General features: G+C 38.2%; 2 protein-coding genes across 4 annotated transcripts in view; one reads left to right on the top strand and one right to left on the bottom strand.

The window, feature by feature from the left end:
* PLGRKT (plasminogen receptor with a C-terminal lysine) overlaps positions 1-9,481 on the bottom strand; it is a 30,778-nt gene extending 21,297 nt beyond the window's left edge. Inside the window, exons 1-2 of the mRNA XM_056514580.1 lie at positions 9,301-9,481; positions 4,850-5,067 (exon numbers count right to left, since the gene is read on the bottom strand). Of these exons, the coding sequence (XP_056370555.1) occupies positions 4,850-5,067; positions 9,301-9,481 (399 nt within the window). The remainder of the gene's footprint in view (positions 1-4,849; positions 5,068-9,300) is intronic.
* Positions 9,417-21,442, top strand: LOC130265266 (programmed cell death 1 ligand 1-like). 3 transcript variants are annotated; one of them, XM_056514229.1, is made up of 9 exons: positions 9,525-10,304; positions 11,364-11,413; positions 13,545-13,613; positions 14,300-14,650; positions 15,111-15,392; positions 16,547-16,657; positions 18,312-18,362; positions 19,301-19,366; positions 20,325-21,442. In XM_056514229.1, exons 1-9 carry the CDS (start codon positions 10,195-10,197, stop codon positions 20,345-20,347), a joined length of 1,113 nt encoding a protein of 370 aa, XP_056370204.1. In that variant the 5' UTR covers positions 9,525-10,194; the 3' UTR covers positions 20,348-21,442. The 3 variants fall into 3 exon arrangements, with proteins under 3 accessions (XP_056370201.1, XP_056370203.1, XP_056370204.1); XM_056514226.1 differs by having other exon boundaries at positions 9,417-12,061; XM_056514228.1 differs by lacking the exons at positions 9,525-10,304; positions 11,364-11,413 and adding an exon at positions 9,422-9,517.
* Positions 21,443-23,108: the final 1,666 nt, after the last annotated feature.

The raw sequence follows: 23,108 nt of genomic DNA, 5'->3' as shown, positions 1-23,108 counted from the left end.
CAGTATTATTCCTATACACATTAAGACATCTCCATGTAATTCAACTCTCATAATACCACTGAAAAAATAACCAAAAGCCCTGTTATTAAAACAAAATCCCAGTGTCCTCCTCTGTAGGGTTACATTTCAAGTAGTTCAGACATGCTGTACACAAGAAAACTGTGTTTCCTCCGTGTAGGGCTTCCCAAGAAAGGAAAAGCAACTTTTTAGAGGGAGAAGCACTGTTACCTCTATAAAAATAACAGTGGAACATAAAAAAAAATCTAACTGGTGGAGTAGGGTGTGGTGTCAGGGGAGGGAACAGCATAATACTGACTTGGTGGGGTTCTGTTCAAAATTAAAGAACGCATTTTTGATTCCTCCACATGTGTTAGGAAACCTGGCTAAAATTTGGTAGGAGAGTTTAGGCTTTTCTATACCTGCACCCTAAATTAAAAGTTTTTTAAAAATCGTACTTAGAATGTCTTTTACACATCCCTGCAAAAATACTACTCTGAGATGCAAAGTTAGTAAGCTCTGCTTTATGCAGTCCTAGAATCAAATTCATTAGCAGTAAATAAAAATTTTAATCTGTTCTGTGATGTTTTACCATGATTTTGCTTCTTATCACTCTAAATAACACTACACAGAGTATACAATGTTGTTTTAGTATTATTTAATATTATTTGAAGACATTTATTACTTGTTCAATGCACTAACCAAACTTAAATCTGTCTCCTCACAATAAAGTCTTTAGGAAGCATCACAGTTTGTGAACTCAGACAATTTTTAATCAAAAAAGCAGGGCTCTTGACATCTGGCTCTGGACAGTAAGGTCACTGTCTAGAAATATTAATAAGAAATATTTAAAGTGTTCTAATCCATACTGAGGAAAGCATAATAGGCCATAAACATTTCTGCATTCCTACTTGCCTCTTTCAGATATGTATCTTTTTCCAGGCTGCCTTGTACTTCTTAAAATGGCTCTCTTAGTAAATATTTATTGCAATAGCCTTCTTAAGGTATACATTCAGGATGTTAAAAATACAACGACAAGGACTAAAAGCCTCACTAGAACAGAAAGTACAGAACATAGCATTTTGACTAAAGAAATACATGAAATTCCTGCATTAATTGTGTTAAGAGGACACACAGAGCTCATAAAAAAAAAGTTTGCTGTAACTGCTCAGTGGCCTGGAGCAGAGACCTCCTCTAACCCATTCAGCCTCATTAAAAGCACTTTGCAAGGCCATATACTAGTCTGGAGCTGTTGATCTGATATATTAAAGTGTTTGAAAGTAATTTTGCAAACTACACTTTAAGAAGCAGGCTCATGATAAAAATGAAGCCTCAACAAACTCCTACCACTTGACACAGACTGGTATTTCATTCTGGAGCCACACAAAGACAATACAAACAACTGGCAAGTCCTTCGACATCACGGCAAACAGTTGAGTTTTTATTATTCTTCAAAAAAACATTAAGATATAATTTACAAGGCCACAATCCGTTCTTTTCAGAGTTATCCCAAGAAAGGCATAAAGAAAAAACCCATGCACAACATTTTTAAATAATGTCTTATTCTGAAGTAGTCAAGCTGGTTTGGCTGCCCAGCAGGTATCAGAACGACTCTAAAACTGACTGAGAGTTAGCAAGCACCAAGGTTTGGGATTTGGAGAGGTCTTTACCAGCTTCTATCAATGTTATTGCCGGTTTTTTTTGTTTTTTTTTTTTTGGTTTTTTTTTTTGCAACAGTCTCTTTCCAACCTACAACCTTCCACTTCAAATAAGTCAATCACTAAACAGCTTTGTATTTTCTCTCTGTTCAGAGGAGAGCATTTGGGGTTTTTTTTTAAAAAGTGTTCTATCACAGAAACTAATAGCACAAAAATCTTGTTCCAAGAACTTTACAGTAACATTATGACACTTGGTCATCTGCAAGGAGCAGGAGAAGTTTACAGGTTCTGACTGTCTCACCAATACCTACTGTGTTTCATTCCAGGTCTACCTAAAGAATTACTAGTTTTTTCTGTGCAGTGTCACACCATCATTGCTAGAGGGGAAGGCATTCCAGGTGAAACAAATTTGATGACTTCTTGACCTACCTACATCAATTGGCTTGGAGTGACAATTGTACCCTATTCCTTTAAATTCTTAATCATGGGACACATTAAGAACATTAAGAAGCTATGAAAAGCTTCAAGAAGTTTTGATCCCACATGTTGTTTTGGGGTTGATTTACATTTAAAACAAATCAGTAATTTTTTATATAGTATAGTAAGTCTTATAGAAAGTACATAATACTGCTTCAAGTGTAAGCTTCTATTTTATTAATAAATGTAATGGTTTTCAGAGAAAGATGGGTGAACTGATAGTGAACTAATCCAAGTCCCAGTATTTCACAGTAAGAATACATAAATGCTTTAAATTAAGCGGTTTCATTCTGGTCCTAGCATGATCTAACTTCTGCAAGTATTCCTAGTTACAATTTCTGCCTAAAGCAAATAAATCAGTTTATACCATTTTCCACAAATAGCCTGAAAGACTAGCAGTAGACTCCATGTCACAGGTTTAGTTACATATGGAAAAGACAAATGTCAGTCTTTCCTCTTCCCTACACTTCCCTCAAGCTTGAGGCAGGGCTACATTCTTCCATCCCTAATGACATAAAATCTAGTTCCCTCCCTCCCTCCACTTAATCAATTCAACTGTACACTTCATGCATGTCCTAAGGTGATTTTATAATGCTTATATCCCCAAACGTCTATCCTATTTGTGTTAATATTAAGTTCTACAACTTAAAGACTTGTTACAAAAATGAAGAGGTGCAGAGCTTGTTTTCAGAGACTGCACTTGCACCCCTGCATCTTTCTCACAGATTGTGTTGTCCGTAAGACAGCAGGAGAGAGCTCTCCTTAGCTTTTAATTAGTTTTTAACTAGCTGAGACAGAGAACTTCCCTGAACTCTTTTTTTTTTTTTTCTTTTTCTTAAAATTGTTCGAACTGCTCTGGACTGAAAACCCAGAGGAGCACCAGGAGCTCACACCTGTGGCCCACCAGGCCTGGCATTTCCCAGCACCAGAGGGACTGAGAACAGACTGAGTAAATCAAACTACAACCCACAAAAGGGACTCTTTCGAATTTATCATCTCTCCAACACAACAAAAAATTCTGTTGCTTAATATTGTTCATTTTTTGTGCTTTGCCTATTAAATAAAATATTTTTTTCCGCTTCTCTCAAAAAAAAAAAAATTTCCCAAAGCAATTAGGGGAGGAGCTGCTTTAATCTGTTTCCTAGATGGACCCCATTCAAAAATTTCCTCCCAAATTTACCCTAAACCAAAACAATGTGTTTTCAAAAGATGGGGGTTTTCTAACATGGCAGGTGTGTCTGCAAACACAGTAGCAATCACATATGATCAGGTGCTTGTAGTGCTAAACAGCTGTACTATTCTGACCACAAGTATTGTCAGAAAGAAGAAATACAATGCAGAACAACTCTTGTCAAAAAGAAGAAATACAATGCAGGGGAAGTTCCTGAAGAACATCTTGCAAAAAATTTGATATGTAATTTTGAAAGGGTATTTTTATAACGTCCCTCAAAATTTGTTTTTTATAAACACCTGAGCATTTGAGCTAGAACCAGCCAAAGCAAAGACTGGCATTCTAAGTCTGCAGCTACCTACAAGTGTTAGCTTGAATTCAAGCTCTTTCCTCAACTCTATTTGCCCAACAGAGAAGCAGTTTGTGAAGCAAGCTTCCACTTTAATTTCACTATTAATGTGCCAAACAGAAAATCTTCCTGTTATTTGGATTTCCAAAAACCTTGGGGGTGGGAGGAGCACCTCTGTTCAGGAGGAAAGGGAAAAAAAAAAGATTTCTACACAAAACTTGTGGTTGCATCTAAGAAACATGTAACACAGCACAGACAGAAAATGATGTCTACAAGCCGTGTGAAAGGCTGCTTTCTTTGAACAGTCAAGAGTTAACCACTGTTTTTTTATATCACCTTTCCTTATGCCGCCTGCCTTCTTAGACACATTTCCAAGGTCACCTTCAGAGTTCAGTTTACTTGTGATCCTACAACACCTACTATCTGCACGCTGTTTTGTAAACAAGAATATGCCATCTACTGGCAACTTAGTAAATTGGAAATTCGTCCATCACCACTTTAAACATCCTAAAAATTTAACCTGTGTTCTATTTAAATGCAAAACTAAAGGAACAAACTCCAGCTAAATCCTTCAGACTGCGTTCCAGCGCTTAGCATATAAATACCACAAGTAAGTTACAAGATATTTAACAACAAATCAGAAAGCCAGTGCAATACTGTAGGTCTGTTTGGCACAACATTCTGAACCCTAATCAAACTGTTTTTCCTTTCTCTCTGCTGCTATTTTCTTATTTTATGAGAGGGAGTAAAATCCCTATGCCCTAGTCTGAGGTTTCAATTAGCTGCAGTTACCTAATTGAACTGAAAGAACTGCTTGAAAATTTTTTTTATAGTGGAAGATTTAAAAACACTTAACTCGTGTATTTTAAGAGTACAAGATCCATTTTTTAGCAACTCAACTATAGCTGATTCGCTTTAAAACATACATGTTCCTTAACACTGCAGTGTTGCAGCGCAGCAACACAGCCCAACTTCACCATAAATGTACAGGTTTCCAACACTGTTCTGAGGGTCTGGCTACTTTAGTGACAGTTTCCACTTCTCCAACTCGTTAGGACGGACTGCTGAGGAAGTCCTTGGGCACGGAGCAGGTGCTGCACAGGGCTGAGCCCGCTGCTCCAGGCGAGCACCTTGAACCCGGGCGGAGCTGCCGGCCCAGCCCGGGCCGGGCCCGCGCCGCTCCGGCCTCCCTGTTACCTGCAGCCGCATAAACTCCTGCTGCCCTTTCAGGCTGTCGTTCATGGCCTTCGACACGACGAACCCCATGGCGCCCTGCAGCGCAGAACACACGGCTCGGGGGATACGGGGATGCCGGCGAGCCGGGAGAGCCGGACGAGGATCCGCGGAGCCGCCCCCGGGAGGAGCCTGTCCCACATCCCGTCCCTCTGCCCCGCCCTTGGCCCCGCCGGGGCAAACTGCAGTAAATTTAAAGAAACCCATCCTATTTCAATAGACCCACAGGCCCTGCCAGGCTCGTGATGTATCTAGGCAATACATATAAATGTAAATAAATGTAAATCAACAAGGACAATAATTATAAATTGCCGCTTAACGCTTCTTACCTTGCCCTGCTTTTCATCACGTGTCAGAATGTTTTCGTGGCATCACCATCTGTAATTACCGGCTGGCTTTGAAATCCAAAGGAACTAAATTTTCACACCTAAAAATATTAAAGCAGGGTAACAAATAAGTCCCAGAATTACAGAATATTGTGGGTTGGAAGTGACCCACAAGGATCATTGAGTCCAACTCTTATGTGAACGGCCCATATGGGGATTGAACCTACAACACTGATAATATTAGCACCATGCTGTAATATCCAGGATTCTTTTGGCACTAAAGAGTATCTCATTCCATTTTCCAGCTTGAGTCTCTGAGGATACATGGCACTTCAAGCACCACCTCATAGTGCAATTTGACATCTTGTCTTACCAAAAGAATTAATGTTTTTCCAGAAACAGTCTTTTATTTATTTGTTTGTTTGTGTGTTTGTTTGTTTGTTTGTTTATTATTTGGATGGTTGATTGGTTAGTTGGGGGTTTTTTTTGCTTATTTTGTTACTGGTAGAGCAAAAATGACAGAGAAGTGTGGAAAAACAATGAAAAAATAATTGTATTTCTGTTGTGGAAACTTGCTTAGCATTTTTACTTTTAGTAAAGAATTTCCAAGAACTTGAACTGCTTTAGTGATATTTTGAAAACGCCTGTGGCTTTTTGGAGTATTTAACAAGTATCTGATTTCTCCCCTGGATCTCTGGTGCAGCAGAGATCCAGGGGAGAAATTTCTTGGTATGCTCCAGCTCCACGCAAGATGGCACTGCTGCACAGGCAGCCACTGACAGGTATTACTTTAACTAGACTCCATCAGAGAGAATTGTGATTGATGGGTACCTCACTGATAAATTTGCGAGAATACAATGTTCTTTCAAAGCAGGTTACCAAAGATACCATCCACCTTTGCTCACTGAGCCCCTTGCAACCAAGCAAACCATTTTGGTCGGTCCAAACCTTTTCCTGAGGAGAAAGGTGTTTCAGAGTGCAGTAGACCTCTATACTGCATCTCTGGCAGACCTCTGAGCTACAGAGATCTGCCTTCTGGGAGTGGTTAGCACGATGGGATGGCAGATTTCAGTAATACAAGAACAGATAAGGGAGAGGTGCAGGGGCAGAACTGTGGCTTATTGCTAGGAAACAGTATTGGTTTCTGAAGAAAGGATCCAGGATTTAAGAAGTAGCATGGAGAATAGAGGCTATTTTCCACAGGGCAGAAGAAGCCACTGTGACTCATGGCCGTGGAAGGTAGGCTGGTTTGAGCTACATCAGGCTCCACTGGCAGGAGCCACCTGCAGCAGGGGCTGCAGCTCTTGCCTTTCCTTGTTGGTACCACTTGTGGCTCCAGACAAGAGCTGAATTCTGTGATTTCACTGATCTTGTCTCAATATCCACGGCACCACAGTGGGGGCATAACCTCTCCTGCTCCAATTCCCAATCTGTCAGGTCATGGTATGGAGACCACAGAAAATAACATTGGACAGCATCATATGTTGCATGGTGCTGTTAGATTGACAGCATTTTCAAATGCAGGCAGTGTTTCTCTAGTCCAGAAACTTGCAGGTATTGCTGCCATTAAAAAAGACCAATGCACAGTCATAAAGACATTTCATAGTAATGCAAATCCCACAACCATTAGACAGTCATGTCTCCTTTGTTCTTGTCATATTTTTAAAAATAATATTTAAATTATAAGATGTATTTTCTCCACAAAGGGCTGGTCCAAGAAAAATTGAACCTTGGAAGTGTTGACTGTGATATCTAAAAAAACCAAAAATTGAGTCAACTAAAAATGGAAATAGTTATAATTTGTGCCAATGCATATATTTATTAGGTCATCTACTTGTAATTTTTACATGATGAGGAACACAGAAAGAGGAACATAGAATTAGAACCAGAAGAAATATTTGAGAGAAATCAAGCACTCTTCCTCTTATCTTTAGATGTAGTGCACATGGAGGCATCAGTTTGAATTTTACCATAATGATTTGGGCATTAAACAATGCATTATTCTCTTCAATCATATAATACAGATTGAGAAGGAAATATATCATGCTAGAGATAGTCTGTAAAACCAGTATCTGGAAAGTAGCTTTTATCTGTATCAGTCTACCTGATTGATTTCATTGAACTCAAAAGATTATCTACAAAATTAAATTCCAAAATCTATCCATCAAAATAGTTAGTTTGAAAGGAATACAGATCAATGCCCTGAATTTGTAGTATTTAGCAAGTAGATTTCCTTGTTTTTCCATAGTATATTTACTTAAGGATGCTAGAAGTGCAGTGACTGTAAGCATAGATGACTGTAAGAGGTTTTAACCTCATAATAACTAATTATTTAACTTGCGACAGTTTGCTGTAGGGGAAGTCCCTAAGTTATTTGGTCTTCTTAGTTAACTTGAAGTGTTTATCATAAACTAGAAGCTTCCACTTCATTCTGGAAATGTTTCTGTAGTCATTTTTTGTTCTTACTGGAAAGAAACTTCACATCTTGGTTTGTGATTATTTTGTCTGGTTTTGTGACTGTTTTGTAACTCACGTACAACACATAGCTGTGCAAGTAAATTTGCCATTTACAAATGTCATATTTATTGCTAAACTATGTGAAGCTAATTCAAATATGAGATTCCTCTGAGTCATTATCTGGGCTCCTGCCTGCCTTGAGGCCTCTGTGCTCCTCTGCGCTTGTGGAGATGGATTGATATCCCCTGGGAAGAGCCTGGAAGCAGCAGGGTCAGCAGACATTGTCTGTCTGGAGGTGTGTGTAAGGGTGTGCAGAGGAGTTTTTGTTGCATACCCTAATATTGACATCCTTCTTCCTGAGGGACTCATGTTATATGGTTTTGGAAGATTTGAACATTATTAAACCAATTTTTGTTCAACACCTCCACATCAATGCACCATATCAACAGAATACCCGATGGCTTCCAGGCAGGGTTTCCTGTGGTTTCTCTACCACCTGGTGGCTTATGGGCCATAAAACCATTAACAACAGACTGCAGGTGGCAGTACCTGATGCTTAGGGCACAAGAGAGCACAGTGGTTTGGGTGTTCTTCCCTCCTTCTGTACACATCCCTGAGATGTGTATGCTACCATGGATCACAATTTTGTATTTGGTTTATATTTCACCCTGTAAATATACTCATTAGTAAACCATTCTCACAATGGCTTCTTTGCTCTTTGGTAATGTCCTGAGTATTATTCTTATTTCAGGGTTGCTTTCTTGCAGAAAAGTTATGGTTGAGATCTTGTTAAAGCTATGTTTCATACACAGGAAACTATCACTACATTGTATTTCCATATTATATTATCATGTTATTAAATTGGAGTTTTGTCTCCCAGAAGGCTCTTTAAGTGGCAGGGAACAGAGCTGTTTAAATAAATTGCTGCTTTGTCTCTGTAGAAGCAGGACATAGTTCCTGGAATTTACGGATATCCTGGATACTGTGTCATTTCCAGTCCTTTGACACCAGTCAACCTCTGCCTGAGTATGTATCAGTCATGCAAGCCATCCTTCTAGCAAGTAAATAAAGTGATCTCACCACGTTAAAAAAGAAGGGATAAGGAAAAGGTGAGGGAAGCAGGTGAGGTAGGGGACATACTGGTGGTGCCACAGCTGAAGAATTGGGAAATGTGAGGCTTAGGAGAACGGCTAGGGGTTTTTGGAATGGGTTTCCACAAAGAGCCACGACAGGGAGAGGTTCCTGGCATTGCCACAGCCGGAGCATCTGCAGCATGGGGGGCTTGGGACCAGCGTGTAACACACCTGTTCCCTGTAACCTGTGCCTGTAACCTGTAACCTGTAACATGTACCTGTAACATGTAACCTGTACCTGTAACCTGTACCCTGTACCTGTAACCTCTACCTGTACCTGTAACCTGTAACTTGTACCTGTAACCTGTACCCTGTACATGTTACCTGTAACCTGTAACCTGTCCCTGTAACCTGTACCTGTAACATGTAACCTGTGCCTGTAACGTGTAACGTGTAACTTGTACCTGTAACCTGTTACCTGTTACAGGTTACCTGTAACACGTACCTGTAACCTGTAAACTGTTACCTGTAACCTGTTACCTGTAACCTCTACCTGTACCTGTAACCTGTAACCTGTACCTGTAACCTGTAAGCTGTAACCTGAAAGCTGTAAACCGTAACCTGTACCCTGAGGATGCTCCAGGACGGGAGGAGGAGCCGGGCAGAGAGGGAGGAGCCGGACCGCGGCTCTGCGGGGCTGCCGGCAGCCGGAGCCCATCCCGGCGCCGCACCGAGCTCATCCCTCCCTGAGCCGACCACGGCCCGAGCCTGCCCGGGTGAGTTCTCCCTGAAGGTGTTTGCTGTCCTTAGGAGTGCCCGGTGACAGGCAGGACTGAGATAGGTGTCTGGGGAGCTCGTTGCAATACAGGTGAAAAACCCCAAAACTCAACCCCCACCACCGCAGTTTAGAACTGTGCAGCAAAATGTGTTTATGTGCATGCAGATGTGTATGTGTGCGTGTGTATATATAGGAGTATGTGTGTATATGCAACAAAATTAAATAATAAGAACTAAAAGAAACTCAACAAGACAAAACCCCACCTGCCTTGGTCTTTTATTTGCTGCTAAACATTTACATGAAAAATGCAACCCTGTGACCTCAAGGCAAGCTATGAAAAAGCAGAAACAAATTTCCTGACATTGAAAGGTCACTACATCAGTGGCTTCTCTGATCTCACAGTATTTTGTAAAAGTGTTTCAGTTTCTTTCTGTTGCAGTTTTTTTTTCCTTTACTAAGACGATATAATTTAGCCTATTTTTAAGAGCAGCAAAAAAACCAGTGGAAATTAACATTTATCTGTCTCACCTACTGCAGATATCCACCCCCTCAACCTCCTAGGGTTGTTAAAACCTAAATGTTACACTCAGCTATTTTATATACCATGGTTTCCCATTCATCTCACACATCAATAAAAACATTAATCAGTTTTATGCATTATGTGGTTTTTCTTCCATGACAAATACTAAGAGCGGGCTGTCAGGCGGAAAGAAGAAAACACTGAAAATTTTTAGAGTGGTCATTTCACAGTATTCTAACTCTTCTGAGAACTTCAACCCTTTTCTGAGATATGTGAAGACAACTTAAGGGAATGAATTTACACTGAAACACGTTTAGAGTTGTATTTTGTGCTGTTAACCCGGTTCTCCTACTACAGTCTACAAGTTAATGTGAGTACATCCTTTTGCTTCTAACACTTGAGGTGGGAATGGGAAGGGGGTTCTGTACTCTTAAATGACTTCTAGAATCAAGAAAATAAAAAAACCAGTGCTCTCCATTTTTTGCTAATATAGGATTAAGAATTCTTCTTTCACTATGCAGTAGGAAGGCAAAGAGCTTTCATTGTGTCCAAATCTTGGGAAAATCTTTACAAGAGGAGGGTAGGAAATGCTTTTCCTGTTATTCTATATTATTCCTATTCCTATGATCTTTATGGACATGAGGAAGTTCTTGTAGAAATTTCTTGTTAGCAGCTGTTTGTCACTGCTTGAGATTAAGAATCTAAGGACTCTGATTTTGTGTAGATGGATGAACACTCGTAATTGGTGTTCCAAGGACAGGTGCTCACACATAGCTTTGGTTGGATTACATGTTTCTTAAAATGCCCATGGCATTTTATGCTCTAATTTTTGCAACATTTATGTCTTTGGTTACAGTGAACTGCTGTTAGCAATACAGAATTTTCCCTACTGGGGAACTTTCCAATAATGGGGAAGTTTCCTAAAGAAGTAGGTGTAGTTACATCAACATTTGAGTTGTCACATGAAGTCTTTGACAAATAGTTCTGTTTTCCTGTCTTTTTCATTTGATTGTGGCAGAAACATGCAGCAGCAGTACTGAGGAGCAATTTCCACAGTGAATATATTTTGCTTTTAAAAGACTCTTTGCCATAGATGTTGGAAGCTGGCAGGAGGACAGAAGAGGCATTGTGGTAGGTTCTGCAAGAAAATCAGCAAGCAGATAGCTTTAGTAAAGGATTTTGATTGACATCAAGGTCTCAAACTGATCCAGAGGATTTTCTGCTCAGGGTGAAACAGGAGAAGGTTCTATAATGGTTATTGCTGTAGTTTTCTTTTTGCATGCACACCTGGATTTGACCTGGACCTGCGTTTTTTTTGCTCTGAAAGTGAAAAATTGAATACAGCAGCAAACTTTCTCAGTCTTGAGGAAATTTGTAAGTAATAGTCATACATCTTTTGTGTATTGTAAAGCTTGTTTTTCCTCTACACTGGGAGAAATGATAATAAATCTCAGCAATTGCAGGACATAAGCACAGGACTGTAAAAGCTAACTTGTTGTCATCTGTCTTCCAGAAGAACATCTCTCCTGGAGATCGTGCCAACATTTTTCCTGTCGAAAAGTTGGATAGGGGTTGCAGGCAGGAGTATGGGTATCTTTCAGTTCCTTACTGTAGTGCATATGCTGTTTGTTCCAAGCAGTATACTAGTTAACTTTGTTACAAGCAGGCTTTGTTACAAGCAGTCTAGAGCCTCTACTTAAAAAAAAAAAAAATACTTTGAGTCTGAGTGCACTGCAACTCTGGTCATTCTGACATGGGGAATGCAGAACAATACCCAGTCAGATTCAGTGGCAGGCTTGTCTCCAGAATAAGGGATATTATAGCATATTTGTGAGATTGGTATACCTCTATCTTGTTTGAGAAGCCTTACTTGGGGGCTTAGTTTGGTGGACTGAGATGCGTGTTACTCAAGCAGGGGAATCATGATGGAGACATTCCAATGCATACAGGTCCAGAGAAGCTCTTGGAGACCCACAGGATTAGACTGCAATTTTCTGGTGCTTTCAAGGACACCACTTGTGGGTAAGGAATAAGTCTGGTACCTAACCACTTTATGAAGCCTAGGATTTATCAATTAATCTGGTCTTGCATCCCAAGAATCTTCTTTGTATTTTTCCTGCACCTGTTTTCACACCATGTTTATATTGTTAACAACAAAATAAATTGGCTTCCTTTCTCAGCTCCATATGCATTGAGTGCTGCAAATCAACTATTGGGATCAGGCAGCAGCAATGTGAGGAAAAGAAGTAGCTTAAATCAAACTGTTGTAAGGAGTCTAGTTTCCTTAAGCCACAGCATTGTAAAGGCACATGTGTCTTATGAATTCAGGACTAGTTTTTTCACTATCATCCTAAAGTTTACAATCAGAGAAAGAAGGAAGAAACATCTTGCAAAAATGGTGAAAAATGGCAGTCAAGATAGAATTCCATCAGTTAGGAAGTGTCATGGGTATTACAGGTGTCTGATGTCTTATACAGATTCTGAAACTACCACTAGAAAACAGCCAAAGGCAATCCTTCCTTATTTTTGTGGATGTTTGGGTATCCAAAATTAGGACTTTATTTAGAAAAAAAATCTACCATTTTCTGTTTTCATGAAAGATGTCTGTTGTGGTGTTTGAATTTTTCTTAAGAGTAATTTGAAAAGTGGTGTCACTACTGGATATTACTATTGTTCTGACTTAAAATACAGACTTACCAAAAGCAGTGGGTGTGTGAAGATTAAATGTGTGATTTTATATTAATATGCATTTTAAATGTTAAAATATTGTGTAGGACTATAAAAGCTATGCCAGTAAAGAGGGGAAAAACTTCTGACAGAAAAATGAAATGAATTTTATATTCAGAGATAAAGCAGCAGAAATTCAAGGCAATAGATTCTGCTTGTAGATTGACTGGCTTTGTCACCGTTTTTAAAAGGCACTGTAGTGTGAATAGTTGCTAAATAGTTGTTACTGTGTAAATACATGTCCCGAGATGAACTACTGCATGCATTATTTCCATGGATTGTTTACACAATATGTGTAACTTTGTGAACTTTGCAATATATACTGTGGGACTAGAGTAAAAAAGCAGGGTGTATTCACAGTGTATTAAAGTAAAGCAAACAGGTGGGGAAGAAAAAAGTTCTATTTCCTTCACTGAGTATACAAAATACTTTCATTCTTCTGTTAGGAGCAATATTCCCTGCTACAGTTAGGGAATATAATACAGTTAGGGGAACAACTGCGTATTTGTGAGCGCTAATTTACTAATCAAAAATAATGGTAAAGCATCTATTTATCCATAGTGAAGAACAGATGTTCAAAGCAAATAAAGACGTTTTTCCTGGATCCACCCAGCAGGAAGTTCTCTGCCTGGTTATCTACTGGGTGCAGTTTTTAAATAGGGTGGAATTCATTGTCTTCTGTCCAGTTCTTTGGGTGGACTAACTATAAAGGGTATTTGACAGTGCAAGCCAGCAAATGAGTATGTATTTATATTTGTATATTACTTTATCATTTTAGGTTCAACCTACATCATGGGAAGGCCTTTGTTTTTGTATATATTTTTACTCTACTGGCATTTCCTAAATGGTAAGAAGCCAAGTAATAAAAAACAGTAGAACTATTTTAGCATGTTTTCTTTCCATGTATAAGCACACAAATATTTAATTTTCCCAGTTTTCCTTCAGCTGCTAGCATTTGAATTTTTTCCTTAATGTTTTAAGTGAAAAGGTCTAAGCATGGTTTTTCATTAAACTGGATGCATGTATTTTGATTTCAGGCCAGGTTAAAATCCCAGTCAGTGTTCCAGAAGAGGTACATTTCAAACATTTGGCATTAGACAAAAAAGTTTTCTAGGCTCTATCAACCCTGGGAATTGTTGTGTGTTTTTTAACATTGTGAGAAAAACAATTGACATTCATATAAACAGAACATTCCCATTGGAGGTGCTAACACTTGCCTGTTGCCACGGCAGTGTTCTCCAAGCAGCAGCTGAGGGGCTGTGCATACACAGTTCACTGTTTTTCAGTACAGCATCACACTGTGCATGTGCACAAAGCCGGTGTCTGCAGGTATAAGTGCCCATTGTGCGTGCACACAGCACAGGTCTTGTGTTTTGTCACACACTTAGACAACTACATACCAAAATGTTTAACTTTCCAGAACAGAGCAGATACTTCAGTCCTTAAAATTTCCTATGGATACGGTAAGACATGACTTGAAAGGTTAGGTGTATTACTGAAAAATTAAATTTTCTTCCAAATTTTGTTTTTCAGCTTTATTCACTGTTGAAGCTCCTCAATCACTCTTCACTGTGGAACATGGGAACAACGTGACCATGGAATGCACATTTCCAGTGAATGGGAAATTAGAGTTTAGAGATTTAAGTGTCAGCTGGGAAAAGAAAGATGAGTCAAAGCAGGTTTATGTACTTCGCAGAGGAGAGGAAGACTTCACAAAACAGCACATTGACTTTAGGGGAAGAATAAAATTGTTGAAAGAGAACTTGAACTTGGGACAGTCTCTCCTTCAGATCACTGATGTAAAGCTCAGAGATGCAGGGGATTACCGCTGCGTTATTTTCTATGGGGGAGGTGACTACAAGACAATCCATCTGAAAGTTAAGGGTGCGTGTGCTACTACCAGAGGTTCAATACTCTGATACTCCTAAAAGATTTCAGGGGAGATCCTGAAGTAAGACATATCTGGATTAGCAGTTAAAGAAACCTCATCAGAGACAGGAGCTGTCCAATGTTGCTTGTGCAACTGTGTAACTTGGCACTTCTGTTTAGGTTGAATCCATGTTCTGTCCTTTAAGTCCCTGATGACACATAAGGAATGGGGTTGCAAAATCATGTAGACAGTACACAAGCCATAAAGCCTACTGAGCTCTCCAAACCACATCAGAATTGTAATAAATCCTGCACCTCCAGTTCCAGACACAATAGCGTTACTCACTTTTCCTGTCAAAATCCATGCTGAAATTTGACCCTGGGGGGCTGGGGAAAAAAGAAAAAATTCTTGCATTTAATACAGACTGTTCTTCTAGTCTCCTATTGGTAATGATTTTTTCCTCCAATTGTTTAGCTCCTTATAGAATTATAAACCAAGGAGTGGTGAGCACAGGACACAATGAGTGGAAGCTGACATGTCAGTCAGAAGGGTACCCAGAAGCTGAAGTGATATGGCAAAACAGAAACCATGAAGATTTGACTGATAAGGCAAGCACAAGATTTGAAACTGGAAGTGACCAGTTGTATCGTGTGACAAGTACCCTTACAATCAAAAGTGGGATTGATGAGGTTTTTTACTGTATATTCTGGAATAAAGAGCTGCACGAAAATACATCTGCCATTTTACACATAGCAGGTAACACTTCTAAATTTAATTTATGGTGATACACTTCAAGGTGCTATTGTAATTTTGCCCCAGTAGAATCAGCCATGATTTGTTTTTATTTCCTAATTTTGAAGAGGCTACAAAGAAATACCTGTTAAGTTTTGTTATTAATGTTCACTTTCACCATAGTAACCAGTTCATCATGCATGTATGTTAGAATTTAAAGAAAGGAATTTTATGTGAACTGCAGGTATGTGGAAATTGTGTCAAAATGTTAAAAAATTCCATTATTTAGAAGCTCAGCACCTGCAAATTTAATCCTCAGATCTTCCAAGAATATTCTATTTTGTTGATGATTACTGTCGCATAAACTTGAACAATATGGTCTTTTCCTGCCACTAGAAACTTTGCTTTGAGCATGTTTAAACTTAACTAATCATACTCAGATTTTACTTTTCCCTCAGAAGATCTGAATTGAAAGAAAACTCATAAAAGGAAAAAATCAATACAATTCCTAATTTGACCTTTTAACTGGGCAGCTCCTCTGCTGCTTTTGCTTTTGGTTATTCATTTCAGTGTTGTAGCCTGATATGTTTTGAACCAGACTGGAGACCTGGTCCAACTCAAAAGTGGTATTTTTCTGACTGTTACTTAGTCAGGTAATTTCCCTGGTCCAGTTCACCACTTAGTTTTAAAAACATCTGTGCAGGCACATTTTTTGGGCCTGACAAGGGTTTGGAACAGGCAAGCTAGATTAAGAAAGCCAGTTCTTTCAACGGGCAAGTTTAATTTTAACAAGAAAAATATCTGGGATTCAAGGAGACCACTTACCCTTTGCATTTAGAGCTTTAACAGATTAAAGGATTCCTGTCCTCTGAGTTAGCTTTTTCTTGTAATCCTGTTGGGAAACTAAACCAGATGTAACACTTTGACAAGCAGAATTCTGATGAGATCAAAGGCACTATCACATGGAATTCAGAGGACAAATACTAATACTTTCCCCCTCTCCTCTTTATTTAAAAAAAGTGTTAAGTGCACCAATAGCACCTGACCTCAGACACAATCTATAAAGTTGTTGTCGTGTCTTAACTGCTCAGAGGAAAATAATGCAGTGAAAATGAAAGGCAAAGGGAGGATCTTATGCAATTATGTAATGTCTTCTCCTCCACTTGTTTTTCTTGAAGATTCAGCTGACGGCATTCTCCATACTGAGAGCAGACGCTTTGTTGGAGCAGCTCTCATTGCTACTGCTTTTATTGGATCAGGGCTTCTATTTCTGCTCTGCATAAGAAAAGGTATGCAGATTATTTATTTTAGAGTGTCTCAGTTATTATCAATCTGCTCTGTTAATTCATCCTTGCTGAGTAGAATGAGACAATTTTTTACCACATTTTATTTCTCTTTCTTTGCTGGACTTTATTAGATACTAGCAAGTTGAAAGAGTAAAAGAGGTTATCAGCCCATCACAAACCACTTACCCATGTATGTCTGCTAATCTTTCTTATAGATAAGGTTCTATCTTATAGATAAGGATGTATAGCAGTAAGATTAGTGTCTAACCAATTCCAACATAAAAACACTTTTTTTTAAACGTACTGGAAACTGAGATTCCAATTCTGTTTCCTCTCTTTTGACTGGGGACCAGAATCCTTTTTCTGCATTCTCTGAAAACTTCCATTGAACTATGAGCGCCTGTTTATTTATGAGAATATTCTCACTTAGTCTTCACACCATTTCATTGATTTCCTCCCTAAGTTTTGAGCTTTCTCAGTTCACTTCACAAATTAATATTGGACATTTTCAGCTTCAAAATATGTTGAAAAGCTAAAGCATTGGCAATGATCTGTTTTCATTTCCTAGCTAACAAAAGAAAAACTTGGAGAAATAATGTTTAGGTTATCTGAATACGATAAGACTATAGTTAGCACTCAAAATAAAGAAAAAAAAAAAGGTGGGGGGGTCCAAACTAGTTACTTAAATGAAAAGAAGTACTGTTAATTACTTTTTCTTTCATAGGTTGGGTGAGAGAGGGGGTTGGCTATGGAAATGTCCTAAGAGAAGTATTCATAAGCTTAGCAGGCTTGCAGGTGATGCTAATAGGCTGCAAAAAGTCTGTAGAAAATCTTTCAATATAAGAATATATTTGCCCTTAGAACATGATAAGAGTAGGAGCAGAACATGAAAGTGGAAGAAGAGATAACAAAATCCTGGACTGTACAAAATAATCCCACTGGGGATTTCAGTGAAGGTCAGAAGTTTCCTGTGTTGCCTGACTGATATTTATTATTCGTGTGTGTATGTAATAATGTCTGTCAGTCTATCTATCTATCTATCTATCTATCTATCTATCTATCTATCTATCTATCTATCTATCTATCCATCCATCAATCCATCCATCCATCCATCCATCCATCCACACATACATGTGTGACTGTGTCTGTGCATGTGATAGACTACAAGTTGATTCAAAAACTAAACTAGTGACAGCAGATTTTTGTCTTAAACCCTAAGCTGTCCTGGGTTACCAGACAAGTGATATTTTCAGAACAGAACCTTGCCGGAATGTGGGCATTTTTCCCCTCAGAAAGCACTGAAAAGATGAACGCCTTTTTGTTCCCTGTTTTCTGATATGTTCAAATTCTGGGTGAAAAGATGGATAACCGCTTGGACAAGTATTTTTCTGTGATGTTAGTGTATCAGTGTATCAGTGTATCAATGTATCAATGGAATTCTGGCGTAGAAACAGCAAAAGGAAGTGGGAAAGGAAACCAACAGGCTGTGAGCACTGAAGAATTTACTTTAAAGTCTTTGAAGAACTGTAGTGTTTTGAGAACAAATGATTATGCTATGCTAAGTGTGCCACTCCCACCAATGTGCTTAAGCTCCTCATTTGATCTAAAGCAAGTATCTGGAGTGGTTTAAAGATTTTTTTCTTTTGTTTTCTTTCAGCTAGAGCAAATAAGGACAACAGAACACCTGTGGCAAATTCATCAATAGCAAGTATGTATATATGACATAAATCTAGCAAGTGTGATTCTTGTGGAAATAATTGCTTGAGAATTAGCTTTGTAATGGTGACAGCCAAACGGAGATTTAAATACAATTTTGATTTTGCTTTCTACATTTCATTTACATAACAACTATAAATTACAGAGTGGTTTTTCATGGCTATGTCAAACTTTTGAAAGGAAAATGTGAAAGAAAAGCATCCAGGAACTGATGCACTTCTAATATGCACATGAAAAGGATAAAGCAGTATGCTGTGTTTTGTAGAGTCTGCAATAGGATGGGACAGGCTCCTTGGAACATGATACCTCAGAATGGCATCACATCCTGATGTGCAGACTTTGTGCTGCAATTTGAACTACATTGGCCAGCTCCTCTGTTTCCTCCAGTATCATAGCATGCATTTGAGGGTCTTTGTCACAACATTCATGACAGAGAGTTTGGCCCCCTTGAGAGAAACACAAGGAAGCCTTAGTTTCTGTGTTGTGATATGGATGCTATTTACCATGAGCAAAGCTCAGTGGAAGGCCAGAACCACCATGACAGGTGGTATTGAAGGAAATAAAGAAAAGAACAAAGAGACTTAATATTTACAGCAGGAGAGAAGAGATTAAAATCCTTTCGCTGCCTCTCAGGATGGTTAGTGGTTGATCTATTTTTAATTTGCTGTATGGTTTTTTGGAGACCACCACAGGTTAAATTGCTGTGTGAAAATTAGTTCATGCTGGCCATTGGCGTTTTTCCTAAGAAAAACTCTCTTGAGAATACTTACCCAAATGGACACAGCATTTGGTATTAATCTCATCCCTTGGTCTGCATTCAAGTCACTCTAGATCCTGGCCTGAGATGGTAGTTTCTAATACAGATTTATCACTATAGCAAAAGTTTAAGCTATGCTCACTGCTGCATGTATGTATGTCCTTTGCTTACAGAGCTGTCAAAAGACAGGGATACTCATGACTGCAGAGATGATGCTTTTGAAGACAGAGAGCTGAAATGTAAGTATAAATGACAAAGGAAAAATTAGTACCAAATTGCACACAGCATAAACCACCCCTGGTCACTGGAGAATCGATTCAAGGCTGGTTTATTTAGCCTGTTGTTTCAACAGACAGATCCTTCAAGAGAAATACAGCCTGCGTCTTGCAAACTCACCATCATAGCTCATTGTGTACTGTTTGTTACATCAGATAATGAATCTGGTTTTTAAAATAGAAAGTAAAGATATACAAAGGAAAATGTGATGTGGAGATATACAACAACCCAAATCAGTAGTTCTTTCCGGCTTGCACTTTTTGCTGTAGAAAGAGTTGCTCATGCACATCTGTGATGGCCATGAGGGACGAGACAGGAACCTGTCACAGCCACTTGAGCAGGTCTCAAGCTCTGTGATTCTGTCTCAACAAAGCAAGACAATGTATGATCAAATATCTCACATCTGTGAAACATCCCGTGGTGTGGAACAGGAGGGTGAAGTTACTGAGGTTTTTCTCTCACTTTCTTGCTGACTTCTAAAGCACTTGCATTAACTGCATCCCAAATCCCTCCCTTCTAAACTTTACTGCAGTAAAGTTACAGGTAAGTCTGCTGGTCCCGCAGATATAGATCTCCAAGCCAAAGTGTTAGGGCCTGGGGATATTCCACTGGGAATAATGACAGATGGAGCACTAAATGTATCTGAAAGAATTTTAAAAGGTTTTAAAAGAAAGGGGGCAATCCCACTGTATTTGCTAAAGAGCATTTCCCCCAGTATGTTTGAACTACCACTTTATTTCCTCCCATGATCATCTTCTTTTGATCTTTTAATTAATTTAATTTTAGAACTTTAATTTTGATAATGAAGGAAACTTTTTGATACCTCCAAACTGTAGGAAAGTGGCCCAAAACTATGAAGTATTCTGTGCCTTCCCCATTTTGTAATTAGATAATTTTTTCATGTAACTCTTCCTGTTACAGATATGCAAATTGAGAAGATCTAGAAAGAGCAGGGGAAGACTTTTTTCCTCTATTGTGAAGATTTGACAGCTCAAATGTTATGTATTCTAACTATTAAAGGGGATATTATTTTTTTTTTATTTATTGTGTGATGACAATTTTCTATATTGCTGTAATGAAGGAAAAATGTAATGAAGTTGAAATAATTATTATAGCATAAAAATTATTGAATGCAGTCTTCTGTATATGTGACTAGGTATTGAGGTATTTATTTAAATTTCCAAGTTTCTACCTTCTCAAATTTAGGCAAATGTGTCTTTGAAAGAAATATTTTATTGAAAATATCTTTCAGGTAAAGCACTCTAGGTTTATGACCATAATGAATTTCATAGCTAGTTCTTGATATGTCACCTGAACCATTTTTTCTTCCTTCTTCATCTCAATTTCCTGCATGAAACTGGTTTTCCATCTTTTGAAGAATCTTTTCAATACTTTGATCCTCATAAAAGACAAGACAAGGTGCCATACAAACAAAGGATTTTCACTCCTTAAAATACCAGATGCTCGCAGCTAAGTCTGGAAAAGATGATTTAAAACTCTTGGCAAGCATGGCTTGGAAATTACATTATACTGAGCTTTTTCATATCTTTCTTTGGAAAGCATTTTGGGCATTTAATTTCCTCATTATATAGATGGCACATCTTGTTTACTGCTCATTGTGCTTCTGATTTACAATAAGGGGATAATACAATTCTTTGGACATTCAGGAAGAACAGTCCTTGTTTTAGATGGCCATTCTGTTTTCTTGGGAATGGAAAAAAGAAAATCTACTTGCTTCTAGGACATAAAAGACATGCTTACATGTATATTTAATGTGTAATTAATGTTAAATAAACTTTAAATAACATTTAATTTACATTGCAATTAATGTTAATTAAAAAAATAATGTTAATTGTAATACATGTGATTACGTAGAAATGCTGAAGAAACCTGTTCCTGGATCCCATTTCACAAGTTACTGTTATATTACATTTTGTTAAGTGCATAGTTTTTTGGGGGACATCATACATAGGTGAAAAAAAAAGTATGATAATGGTATTCACAATTGTATTTTTTTAATAAAACACGTTTTTTTCTTGTGTTTTTTCCTGCTTTCCTTAACCTGTCAGCAAGTAGGGTAAGCTCTATTTGCATATTTCTGAGAAAAAACAGTATCTAAGATGTAGGTGTAGGAGAGAGTCTACAGTCATGACCTCCCTTTAATAGCTCCCACAAAGAACAGATGGAAGAGAACTGGAATCTCACTGGACTCAGGTCTTATTTTTTCATTGAAAACAAATTATTTATTATGCAGTCCCAATAATGTGGTTAAAGTCCTCCTTCATGAATACCAGGGCTTCACTGCTGGCAGTATTCAAACTAGCTAATGAAAGGTTGTGTTTAATAATCTCAGAAAGCTGTCCTATGTAGCAGAATAAAGAAATGTGTCTCAGAATCATAATGGGATTGGTCAACCCCAGTTGACCAATAGTTACTACAGAGTGATTTCCCTAATTTATTACAAACCTTGTGTGTTTGGATACAGATTTTTCCCATTTGACTCTTCAAGGTTACTATGTGAACTTGAATATTTCCTCCTGCTTCCCAATGTGCTTTTTGAATCTGAGTATCATTGAAAGTGATAGCCACATTTTAGTTATCTACAGAGGGTTTTTTGAAATATCAGGGCCATTTGTAGATAAAATACTGACTCAGTACAAAAATGCAGAATCATATGACCACATAAAAAATTTCTTTTCTGGACAAGATGACCTCTTCACTTTCTACTTCTTGTTTGAGACTGGACAAGTTGTATGCATATTACAGTAAAAATGAAGAAGCCTCCTTTGTTAGTTCTTATAAGCCTTTGCAAGGCAGTGCTGTTTGCAGTGCTTGCTTAGTGTCTTCATTGAAATCTATTGGACAGCAGGAATTGTTACATTTCTTTTTCCCTGTAGGAGAAAGGTCAAGTTACTGTTGAAAGTGCTGTATATCAGATGAGTAAGATAACAAAATGAGGGGACAAAAATATAAATTCTGTAGTTGAACCCTAACTTCTAAAATGATAGTGCTTGAATCCCTGAATGGTTGATGGAAGAAGAAAATTTTGCCACTTCCTCAGAAAAGCAGGACATGTTGCTGACTAACAGGTAAAGTGAAAAGACCTGCCCTTGCTAAATAATCTCTGTTTCATACTTCTCTGAAATACAAAGCTGAACTTGTCTAATCTTATTTTAGAAATTAAGGTTTTTTTTGTGGCTTCACTTTTACAAGGCCACATGTTTATCCTTCAATGCTTTAAGTGATTTCAGGTCAAGTATTTTCCACTCATTATAGAGAATACACACCAAAATGAATATAGAACACATTTAGTTCCTGAGAACTTGGTAAGTGGAAATACTTCCTATTCTAACACAAAAAATGTAGTTAAGTACTACACGTGTAATAACATTTTTTCTTCCATTAAAAATATTTGCATGATACTTCAGTGTTTTCAGAGATCTGGAAGACAAAATGCAGCAAGCTGGAGCAGACCAGCTTCGGTAAGCTGCATGTTACTTCCTAGTAGCCAAGCATTATTAGAATTCCAAAAATGCTCAGAAAAGCCTGGTTCATGTGTGCAATCTAAATTTGCTTATGGGTATTTCAGTGCAGGACTCATTTATTTGCCAAATCCAACTATGAGCCAGTGTGGTATTGTGATGTGACATTTAATTGTCTAGAATATGAAAGCTATTGCTAATTACAATGCCATTAAAGATCTAA

This window comes from Oenanthe melanoleuca, chromosome Z (assembly GCF_029582105.1).
Source record: "Oenanthe melanoleuca isolate GR-GAL-2019-014 chromosome Z, OMel1.0, whole genome shotgun sequence".
Classification (NCBI taxonomy): Eukaryota; Metazoa; Chordata; class Aves; order Passeriformes; family Muscicapidae; genus Oenanthe; species Oenanthe melanoleuca.
Note: the sequence above shows the minus strand (reverse complement) of the source record. Positions and strands in the feature narration are given on the sequence as shown.